This window comes from Cervus canadensis, chromosome 3 (assembly GCF_019320065.1).
Source record: "Cervus canadensis isolate Bull #8, Minnesota chromosome 3, ASM1932006v1, whole genome shotgun sequence".
NCBI classification, from domain to species: Eukaryota; Metazoa; Chordata; class Mammalia; order Artiodactyla; family Cervidae; genus Cervus; species Cervus canadensis.
In genome coordinates this window covers 56641440-56653722 of record NC_057388.1, presented here as the reverse complement: position 1 = coordinate 56653722, position 12283 = coordinate 56641440, and the positions used below count along the sequence as shown (strand labels likewise).

General features: G+C 40.5%; 1 protein-coding gene across 4 annotated transcripts in view; it reads right to left on the bottom strand.

Annotated features, from left to right (window-relative positions):
- ELMO1 (engulfment and cell motility 1) overlaps window positions 1–12283 on the bottom strand; it is a 559777-nt gene that overhangs the window by 383126 nt on the left and 164368 nt on the right. For all 4 annotated transcript variants that reach the window (XM_043463190.1, XM_043463189.1, XM_043463192.1 and 1 more), the window contains one exon: window positions 5432–5482. In XM_043463190.1, the coding sequence (XP_043319125.1) occupies window positions 5432–5482 (51 nt within the window). The remainder of the gene's footprint in view (window positions 1–5431; window positions 5483–12283) is intronic.

Genomic DNA, 12283 nt, shown 5'->3' with positions numbered 1-12283 from the left:
TGCTTCTTTCTGATTCTCTGCACCTGACCACTGTTTCCTACCCAAGGTCAATCATCCCCTCATCCCCGGCTCTAGAGCGTTGCCCTCTCACCTTCTCAGGCGTTCTGCCCCTACTGCGTCCGCCTTTCTTTTGCACATCAGTCTCGTCTCCAATGGCACCACTGCCCTGCCTCCTAACCTGTCCCCTTGACACTCGCTACATGTTCCGGGGCAGCACCCAGAGTGATCCTGTCCCTCCTCTGCCTGAAAGCTTCCACTGGCTTCTCCCTGTGTGAAGCTCATAGGGCGATGACAAGAAACGGAACTTAAGACATCCTACCATTTGTTTTAGGTTTCTCAGCTCAGGAGAAATTGGCTCAAAAAAATCATTAACAGTCTTACTGTTAAGAATCTCTGACAACCTGAATCCACAGAGTAACTGAGATAACACTGTTTTTCTTTTGGTCACAGCAACTGGCCCCCCCAAATCAGTGCAACAGGCTCTCTAACCCAGATGCTTAGAATATCAGTTCCCCAAATGAAAGAGGGCAGAAGGCAGGGTTGCGCTTAAAGCTGACAAAGCAACAGCAGATACTTGATAAGCAATTTTATTTAATTTGTCCACATGGGCCAAAATGAGCGATAAGAGGCAAGAAGAGCTCAGGTCACATATAAAAGGGCTCTTAAAAATCTGATCGTTTGGAATACTGGGATGGTTTTAGCACGGAATGTTATGATTCATCTCTTGTATACTGTAGTGACATTATGAAACTTGTTTGCAGATTTCCTTAATTAAAAATAACATCAACAGGGACTTCCCTGGTTGTCCAGTGGCTGAGTCTGTGCTACCACCACAAGAGGAACAGGTTTGATGCCTGATCAGGGAAGATCCCACATGCTACAGGGTGCAGCCAAAATAAAATAAAATAACAGCAGGACATGGTACAGAAATATGTAAATATTATCAGAAGTTATAAAGTGAAAAATAGAGTTAGTATAATGCTAACAGTTTCTTGTGATATTCCTTGAGAACCATTTCTATTATTTTATTGACATATACCTATTTTCTCTGTGCATCAGAGGGATGACTCTACACATCATGTTCTGCAACCTGCTTTGGACTTAATAAATTTTTGAGGTGCCTCTGAGGCAGCACATGCCACATTCCTTTTCACATCTACACAGTATTCTATCATACGGTTATCACCTAATGAATTGAACTAGTCCCAACTGATAGACAGTTAATAGGTTCCAGCTTTTGATTATTGAAAGCAATGATGCATACAGCCCTGATGGATGTGTTTGGTGTGTGTGTCTGTGTGTGTGTGTGTGTGTGTGTGCGTATCCTACAGTGCTTTTGTGAGACTATCTATTGAATAAATTCCTAGCTGTAAAATTGTCAGAACAAAGACACATGCATTTTAAGCTTGGGTGAATACAGCTAAATTGCCCTCAAAAAAGGCTGTACCAATTTATACTCTTGACCCCACAGCATCTTTGCCTCATGCCTTGATTATCAAGAAGTGTGAATTTTCATCTCTTTTTTGAGAGGAAGATTGAGTTTCTTCTTTCACAGCTATAGCTATATAGCCATATATAAGTCTATATAGATCCTGCCTGGCAAGATAAGACAGATAAATATATAGATTTATAGACAGAGAGAAAGAGATCATTTTTGTATATAGGTTATGGACCATCTATTTTGGGGGCAGTTTATTTATTCACAAGGGATCCTGCAAATTGAGGAATTAACCCTCTGTTCATTACTTACATTGCCAATAGTTTTTCTTAATTTGCTATTTTTTTACTTTGTTTCTGGAATTTTTCCCAAACATGAAAGTTCTGTGGTATTGTTTTTATTTTTGGTAATCAAATTTATTAATCTTTTTCTTTGTAATTTCTGAGCTTTGTGTCCTACTTAGAACTTAGGATGGCTTTCCATACTCCAAAACTACAAATCTATTTACTATAAAAACCTTCCAAAACAAAAATTTCAGGAATGTGAAAACAATGGTCTGGAAACCTAGGCTTCTTCTATTAATAACAGGAACATTAGCCAAAATTTTTGTAAAACATGCTTCATGCAACATGTGAACTCAGGTTAGATTTCCATAGCTATTATTAATATTATCATGACAGATATAAGGAAGTACTACTTAGCAGCATAATCTGAAGGTCTTCAAACCTTTAAATGCTCAAAAACTCACGCATATTTACACACATTTCCAGGGTGGGTTCACGGCTATACTTTCATACTACTGGGGAGATGGATAAGGATATGACATCTAAAAAAGATATATATTTAAGATGGTCAGTATAGAGATTGTCTGAAGATATGCAACATAGAGGAAGACCATATGCCAAGTGTTGGGCTTTTAAAAGAATAACTATGCAGTTTTTTTTAATCTTCACTTATTAATGCCCTCTTTTGTCAGGAATAATCCAGAAAGAATAGTTTTATAATGGAGTAAGACTGAGGATAAATCCGTTAAGAAAAATGCCACTGATAGAGTGGACATGAGCTGCACATTACCTAAAACAAGAGTGTGTGCATGCATGTGTCTATGAGTGTGGGCAAGTGTGAGTACTGTGGCTACAGAGAGAGTTCAGCTGAGGTAGATGCAAAAACTTGTAAAAGTAGCACAACACCATTTGCTGGTTCCTTTATGGCACTCTAACACCTTCTTGCAAATTCAATAGAGACAGTTTTCAAAAATATATTTTTATTGTGTATATGAGAAGTGAAAGAGTTAGCATATGCTGACCCATATTTTTTCAGTCAAACACAAAATCTTTAAAAAGAAAATCTACCAGCAACAAACAAAGTTTAAAGATCCAATATGTCTTGCTTATAGAGTAATTCCCAATTCTAGACTCCATGGCTACAGTCAAACCATAAAGTGCTTATTACTTAAACTGCAGGTGTCTGGACCCTATTCTTAGATATCATTATTCAGCTTCTCTTTAAAGGCCCAGACATCAGCATTTTTAAAGTTCTACCAATGATTCAACTTTGGGGACCACTATTCTCTGGAAAATGTAAACAGTCTCTTGCAGGGGGACTCTATTGTAGAGTTTTTGCATGTCTCCCTTCACTGTGTTGGGCACATGCAGGGCATAAGCTCCAGTGTCCCCAGTGAGGCCAAGTCACACCACAGTGTCAGCACTTTGGCTTTCTGGATGCTGAGAAACTTCACCCTGACAAACACCTAACCTTCTTGCAAGGAGTAGTTTGGCACTGCAGAAATTTTGTTCATGAAGCCAAGGCCCAGATTATTAAAAAAAAAAAACAAAACTGGTGCTTTTCTAATTCTGAGATGAAAAAAAAGTAAGGTATACTCTTTCTGCCCATCAACCAGATGAATAATTTCAACAGGATATATAGGAACATTTTGTAAAACCCAAATGAAACCATGGTCTCTAAAGGTCAAATTAACATGAATTCATGCTGACTGAAGTAAGGTCAGTGCTAAGGCAGACAAAAATGTCTTGGCTCAACACAGAGCCACTGAAAAATGAGTGTGAATGATAATTTCCCTTAAGTGGGAAAGAAGGTACTGAAAGCCAGTTTAGCCAACTCCAGCAGCACATTCTATTGAGCCCATCACTGTGTTCAGGCTTCAGATGTTACTGGGTAAAATGTTTAGGTGTTTGTAAGCCTCTCTAATGTAATTTTCAACAAGAAGAATTTGTGGTGGTTACAGTACCCACAATTTAATTTTAGCCAGATGCTTTTCCCAATTTTTTAAGTTTATTTTTAGCCTAGCACATGGCTTCAGTGGAAACTGAAAATGAGAGCTAGACACAGTTTTCATCACATATGCAGAGTGAAAATAGTAACACTTGGTGTATTTTGTGCAGATTATTTTTTAGGAAAGTGATAAAATGTACTGTGAAAAAAACATAGCTTAAATATGCTAATGTTACTACCCAAAGTCTCTATAAGCAAGTAAGAAAGATCAAGTTAAACAATACAGTTGGCTACAGTAATCTAAATACACTGTAGCATTTTGTTTAGCAGTTTTTATTTGGAAAACTTGAAAGGGTTTTTTTCTAGAATCAACTGTCAGTGAAACAACATGAGCAGCAAATATTTCTTAAGCTATATTTGATGAATTGTCACAATAACTGACCAAATCTTAGGAAATGCTTAAACATTTTCACTCTTTCATACACAGATAGACACACCTTTTGACTTTCAATTCAGTTCAGTTCAGTCACTCAGTCGTATCTGACTCTTTGCGACCCCATGAACCGCAGCACGCCAGGCCTCTCTGTCCATCACCAACACCCGGAGTTTACCCAAACCCATGTCCATGGAGTCGGTGATGCCATCCAGCTATCTCATCCTCTGTTGTCCCCTTCTCCTCCTGCCCTCAATCTTTCCCAGCATCAGGGTCTTTTCAAATGAATCAACTGTTCCCATCAGGTGGCCAAAGTACTGGAGTTTCAGCTTCAACATCAGTCCTTCCAATGAACACCCAGGACTGATCTCCTTTAGGATGGACTGGTTGGATCTCCTTGCAGTCCAAGGGACTCTCAAGAGTCTTCTCCAACATCACACCTCAAAAGCATCAATTCTTCGGCGCTCAGCTTTCTTTATAGTCCAACTTTCACATCCACACATGACCACTGGAAAAACCATAGCCTTGATTAGACGGACTTTTGTTGGCAAAGTAATGTCTCAGCTTTTTAATATGCTATCTAGGTTGGTCATACTTTCCTTCCAAGGAGTAAGTGTCTTTTAATTTCACGGCTGCAATCACCATCTGCAGTGATTTTGGAGCCCAAAAAAATAAAGTCAGCCACTGTTTCCACTGATTCTCCATCTATTTGCCATGAAGTGATGAGACCGGATGCCATGATCTTAGTTTTCTGAATGTTGAGTTTTAAGCCAACTTTTTCACTCTCCTCTTTCACTTTCATCAAGAGGCTCTTTAGTTCTTCTTCCCTTTCTGTCATAAGGCCATAAGGGTGGTGTCATCTGCATATCTGAGGTTATTGATATTTCTCCGGGCAATCTTGATTCCAGCTTGTGCTTCCTCCAACCCAGCGTTTCTCATGATGTACTCTGCATATAAGTTTGACTTTCAAGGGAAGTTTAACAGGCTGTCTCTAGTTTTGTTCCCTTTGTTTGTTCAGACAGTCTTAGGTGGATCTGTGGGTAGGTAGGTAAAACCGATTCACAGGGTAGAGTTATCCTATCTATATTATGAGAATTGTTGATATGACTACAAAATTCAAACTTTAAAGTGAATTTACTTGCACATAACCTGGAACAAAAACTTCCTTTTCTGTGCCAGGAAATCGAAGGGGGGCATTCCTGCTACTCCAGAATAGGGGAATACTCTAAAAATCTTTTGTTTCACATGAGTCACCTTGAAAAATTAATATTCTATAATCACATATAACAAACTGCAAATCACAGAACCACAAACAAGCATCAACTTACCGGAGATGTGGTTAATCGAAGGATAGTGCCATTTTTTATTTCATTTCTATTCTGGAAAAGAAAATAAAAAAACAAAACACTGTAAATCCTCAAGTGGAAGCTTGGGAAAGAAGACCACAAAGGCAAATATCACCTAGCAGAGACTCTACATATTAATATAAGCATTCATATGATTCGGTCTATTCTCACTTAAATAATTTTTAATTCTTAATACAAAGAATTTTAAACTGGATCCCAGATGTAGTAACTTGATTTTCCCCTTCAATTCTTTTCTTTTTAATTTTTATTTTATTTTGGAGTACAGCTGACTTATAGTGTTGTGATAGTTTCAGGTGTATAGCAAAGTGATTCAGTTATATATATGCATGCTGCTGCTGCTAAGTCGCTTCAGTCGTGTCAGACTCTGTGTGACCCCATAGACAGCAGCCTATAAGGCTCCCCCGTCCCTGGGATTCCCCAGGCATATATCCTTTCTTTTTCTGATTCTTTTCCTATATATGTTATTACAGAATATTGTATAGAGTTCCTTGTGCTACATAGTAGGTCCTTGCTGATTATCAATTTATATGTAGTAATGTATACATGTTAATCCTAAACTCCTATTTTACCCCTCCACTTCTCCCTTTCCCCTACGGTAACCATAAGTTTGCTTTTGATGTTTGTGAGTCTATTTCTGTTCTGTTTCTTTATATCATCATGGACAGCATACACTACAGAGGAAGTGAATATGAACCCAGAGAATAGAAATATGGGACACAAGGATAGCAATCAAAATAAGCAATTTTAAAAGATTATTAAAAGGAGTATGATCCAGCAAAATCATTCCTACATATACACCCAAGAGAACCCAAACTATATAACCATACAAAAACTTGTACCTGAATGTTCAGAGAAATTTTATTCAAAGTATAAACAACCTGAATATCCATCAGCAGATGACTGAATAAACAAAATGTGGTAAATCCATTCAATGGAATATTACTAAGCCATTAAAAGAAACAAAGTATTGATTCATGTTACCACATAATCTTGAAAACATTAAGTGAAAGAATTGAGATGCAAAAGCTATATATTTTATGATTCCATTTGTCAAAAGAGGTATATCTATAGAGACAAGGAAGCAGATTAGTGGTTTCAAAGGGCTGATAGAGGAGGATTTGGGAGTAAGTGTTAACTGGTGCAGGAATTTTTTTTCAGGGGTGATGAAAATGCTCCAAAATTGATGGTGGTGATGATTTTAGAAATCTGTGAATATAGTAAAATCCAACAAATTAAAGAATTAAAAGCCAATGAATCAAAGAGCCTCTTGATGAAGATGAAAGAGGAGAGTGAAAAAGTTGGCTTAAAACTCAGTATTCAAACAACAAAGATTATGGCATCCAGTCCCATCACTTTATGGCAAATAGATGGGGAAACAATGGAAACAGTGAGAGACTTAACTTCTTGGGCTTCAAAATCACTGCAGATGGTGACTGCAGCCATGAAATTAAAAGACACTTGCTCCTTGGAAGAAAAACAATGACAAACCTAGACAGCATATTAAAAAGCAGATACATTACTTTGCCTACAAAGGTCCATATAGTCAAAGCTATGGTTTTTCCAGTAGTCATGTAGGGCTGTGAGAGCTGGACAATAAAAAAGGCTGAGCACCGAAGAACTGATGCCTTTGAGCTATGATGCTGGAGAAGACTCTTGAGAGTCCCTTGGAGAGCAAGGAGATCAAACCAGTCAATTCTAAAGGAAATCAACCTTCAATATTGATTGGAAGGACTGATACTGAAGCTCCAATACTTAGGCCACCTGATATGAAACGCTGACTCACTGGGAAAGCCCCTGATGCTGGGAAAGATTGAAGGCAGGAGGACAAGGGGACGACAGAGGATGAGATGGTTGGACGGCATCACTGACTCAATGGACATGAGTTTGAGCAAGCTCCGGGAGATGGTGAAGGACAGGGAGGCCTGGCGTGCTGCAGTCCATGCGGTTGCAGAGTCGGACACGACTGAGTGACTGAACAGCAACAACAAATTGAACACTTTAACAGGTGAATTTTTGGTACGTGAATTATCTCAATAAAGTTGTTTTCTTTTTTTGGGAAAAAAAGTTAAGAAGGAATCTGGTTTCTGGTTTCTTAACATTTTCTGGTGTCTTTTGAACGTTGCCTTGAAGTTAAGAACAAACAGCATATAAGAGCAGATTCCAAATTGGTCCATCTCCACTCAGCAAGTGTATTGGAAGTGAGTGTTCTGAAGCTTTCACTTGGCACCTTTGGAATGGAAAGAATTTCACTGGCAGTTTTTTCTTCTGCCACCAGAGTATGCACCATGCTCAGCTTTCAGGAGTTGACCTTCTGGGAGTCATATCACCGCATCCCCCACCCTGGAGCACTGAGCCAGGAGGTTAATAAAGTTCCTTGTGGGTCAGTCTCCTGCACTATTTCCAACAAGCCACAAGCTAGAATTTGCTCAGGATGCAGCAGGAACATTGGAGTAGTAGCAAATTTCTCAGAATGAGATGCCATAAACACAAAACACTCACTCTCGCCCTCAGTCAATTCTGACGACTTATTGGAAAATGAATTTTCTAGAACAATTATCTGAAAGTGAGCAGGCCTCAAGCCAATACTTTCTCCCAAAGAAATCCTAATCTGAACATTTTACACTGAGTTCAGGTAGGCCTGAAAGCTTCACACTGCTGGATCCAAACCTTCTTCGGGCAATTTCAGCCCAATTTAGAGCATCTCCAGCCAGACACCCTGGGCCACCTCTTGAGAGAGCAAGGTCTTCATTACTGGAAGTGTGTAGGCAAGGGTTGAATGACCACTGGGCAGCCCGGTTCAGGTATGAGATGGTAAAATGAATTTCAGTCTTTTTAAAAAAATCTTTCAACTCTAAAATTCTATGCCTCTAAGAGAAATGGAGAGGAAAACCACAAATACTAATTATAGAATAATTAAGGAAGCCAAATAGATAGCTATGTCTTTCCTGCTCACGTTTTATATGAATCAAGAAATAAAGAAGTCAGAAGGTGAAAGCCTAAAATATCTCCTTTATTAGTGATTATGGAACACAAGTGGAACACAAGGCTGGGAATGATAACCAGCAGACAGCTAACTAAACCCTCAGATTAGCATACCTGTTGAGGTTAAGACTAAAGGCAGGTTCCTTCCCAAGAGGAAAAGGGGGCCTAGTTTATTCTTCCCAAGTAACAAATCAAGCAGGAAAAGAGGGTATATAGAGGCCAGGAGGATTTAGCAATAATCTTTCCTCGTGAAAATTAGGAGTGGTGATGAAGCATTCCTAATAAAAGCAATAAATTAACATTTACTGAAAGGCACTGGGGTGAGGGATTTGGGGTTTTGTTGGAATGGTTATTTAACCATCATAATAATCTTATGTTCATTTTAAAGATAAGAAACCAAAGCTTCCAAGAGGATAAGTTATTTGCCCAACATCAAGGAGGGGGAGGGGGGACTCAAACACCTCAGGGTGGGGGGCAGATGACATCAGAGGCTGTGCTCCCTCTGGAAAAGGTAAACAACTTAGACCTTGCATTCATCGTTAGAGGGGTGAGCTCATCATCTGATTGCCATGTATGAGAGCAAAGAAGTAAGTGTGGTATTAACAAATGCTCTGCAGATTCCCAGGTGTTCTCCAGGACGTCTTGGACATGAGGCACTGGGTGGACGCATGGCTGGGGTGGCCTCAAGCAATTGACCTCCATGTTGACGCCTTCGACACAGACTCCTGACTTTCTGGGATCCAAGAATGAGCTCTTTGAAGAAAGGGTCTTGAGGATTGTTTATTTAAAACAAAAGCCGTGTCAAAACCACTGACAGGCAGGGCTGGGTGCAAATTCCATCTGACCCGCACCACCTTGTACACTCAGGGCAAGCTATTCAACCACTCCAATCTAAAATGGGAAGAACAAGGCATTGCTTAGAGAACGCAGCAAGAACCAGATGTGTCTTACGAGCTGTGCCTGGCCTAGAATTCATTCAAAATGGGACTGCTACATTCTTTATCGGCAGCTGATTTGCTTCCTGTCTCTTCCTTTTCCCCAAAATGCATTTTTTAATCAGCATTTAGTATTTTGGAACAATAGATAAACAACAACAACAAAAAAAAAACAAAACAGAAAAGCCACAAATACATGCATTAAAAACTTTAAGGTCCCAACAGAAGGGTAGCAAACTCAAAGAAAGAGCCAATGGTAGACATCTGCTTCAGAGACTTTTCCATCAAGAAAATCCCCTGGATGCCACCTCTCGTGCCACTCTGACTGAGGATGACGCCTTTTGCTCTCCAAAGAAGTCGGACTTGGGATGTAAACACAGGAAAAGGCTTGGACTTACTCTTATTTCATAAGTTTTATCCAGGCAGTGTAGAGCATCACTGAAGAGTTGGGTTTCCAGCTAGGACAGTCTGAACTAGACCCACATCTGACTTCTTACCTGGAATCCAGTACAAGTGACATGGCTGCCCTCTGGGTCAGCTTGTTTGTTAAAATAAGGATAGTGCCCGTCTCCTAAGGCTGTTCTGAGGATTAACTGAAATAATCCATTTAAAGTACTTAGGACAGAGAACGGCACCTTGCAAACGCTTATGAAAAAAGTTAGCTGTTTATTATTAAGTGCAAAAATAACATCCGAAAAGCACACTGCTGCATATGCTTATTTGTTTTGAGCTAGTCTCTATATGTGATCCAGCCAGTAAAAATAATAGTGCCATCTAGGTGACCCTGAGTCTCAGGCTTCAGGAAGTCAGCAGCACGTATCCAGCGGAATTACAAATGCTATCAACCACACGCCTATTCATTCCATCAGCAGGTCAGCACGGCTGAGGGGAGGTCTGGCACACAGCATGCTCCAATCAAAGGCTGAGGACCTGGTACTCGCTCTTGTATCACACTCTTGGGCCTCTACGTCTGTTCCAGAAGGGACTTCTTTGCTGCAGTCCTCCAAGCATTCAGCCAGCGGGGTGTGTGTGTGTGTGTGTGTGTGTGTGTGTGTGTGTGTGTGTGTGTGATTTGACTTACTTACCCTGCCCATTGGCTGCCTCCCTCTACCTCCTGTCCATTTCCTCCAGTTTACCCTGACCAATTCACCTCCATCTGCCGATACGCTGCCCCAGTTTGCACGGATTCATTCTTCCTTAGTGAAGTGAGTAATACTCTAGCCAGCTTTGTCTGATCAACAGGTTATGTCAGTGACCTTTGGTAAGCAAAGATTTGGTAATCTTTGGAAATCTTACCTTTGGTAAGATTTCAACAGGATCAATCCAGCAGCATTCAATAGAGGCACCTTTCTCAGGCCAGACAAGGACATTATTAAATGACTTATAAAAGCATGTGTGTGTGTGTGTGGTGGGGTGGGGGACGGGGCGGAGGGGAGTGCTTCCCTGATGGTCTAGGGATTAAGAAAAAAAAAAAAGAAGACTTTGCACTTCCAATGCAGGGATTGTAAGTTTGATCTTTTGTCGGGGAACTAAGATCCCACATGCTTTGTGGTGTGGCCAAAGAAAAAAAAATTAAATTTTAAATTTTTTAAAATAAATAAATAAAATTTTAAAAAGATACGCACTTTAAAGAAAAGCATGTGGGGGAAGGAACAACAACAACAACAACAAAGTGAACTCCCTCCCTCCAAACAGAGAGGGGGATTCTGCAAAACTAAAGAATGTATTCATCAACTCACAGAGCCAAGAAACTGTCCCATGCCCCTCTCTGGGAAATCAGTCTTTAATCCCTGATTCTCATGGGATCTTCATACCACTGCTTTTAGAATCACCGTGAGTATTAAAATGCAGATTTCTGGGACTCCCCAGCCCGCCAAGCCATGCATTCAGGGGCCTCAGCGGCTACATTTTCACTGTGCTTGCAAATAATTCTGGTGCACAGTAAAGTTTAGAATCATCCCGGTCTAATTCATAAGACCATGCAGCACATTTAGAGTCAGTGTTCCGAATTTCAAGGTAATAAAGTAAGGCAAACAAGACTAATGGCAGCTGCTCAAAAATGAAGAAGAGAGAGCAGCAGAAAGAACTTTTCTGCAGAGAATGTCCTAAAATGACAGCACACAATGTACGGGAAGAATGACAAGGGGCCCAGTGAAAGCTGCTGAGCCCCGCCGTCACAGTCTGCCACCCGGCAGCGGCAGGCTGTCCTAGCCCCCGACATTCACAAGCATCTCCATAGGATGTCTTTGTGCTGCTTCACAGAACCAGCTCAGCAACTCGGCCTCTGCGTGGATCGGATAATAAGATTCCTCAGGAAAATGTCACTGTTGTCATATTTTTCCTTCTGAAATTTGTTTATCTCAGTAGGCCAACTTTCTATGTAGCCAGGCAATATTAAGAATTATTCCCTGGTCAAAAATTCCAAATTCTACCCCCTTCCTGTGACTGAGAAAGGAAAGCAGGAGGTCAGAGGGGGAGGGGGCACTCATAACCAGACCCCGCAAGTCCAGGCGACTCCAGGACCTTTTCTCTGGTTCTGCCTCTCCTCCTCCTCGTTCTGCCTCTCTCTGTCACTCTCTTTCTCCTGATGTGATGGGGTCCTTGCTTTGGAAATAATACTAGGAAATAATGCTGTTCTTTGCATCCATTACTCAGTCATCACAGAGACTGATTTTTCACTGTAAACCTGATCCTTTCTATCCTTTATGTGTCCATTTGCGTGATCTTCAAATCTTTGGGCTGAGGGAAATAACTGAGGACCACATATGACATGCTGGTTGCTAGGTTACAGAGCAATGCCTCTAGACAGAGGACTACAGGTCTAACATTTGAGGAGGAGGATAGAAATACCCTAAAAATAAATCTGAACCCCCAAAGGCCAGGAGAAAAAGGCTGA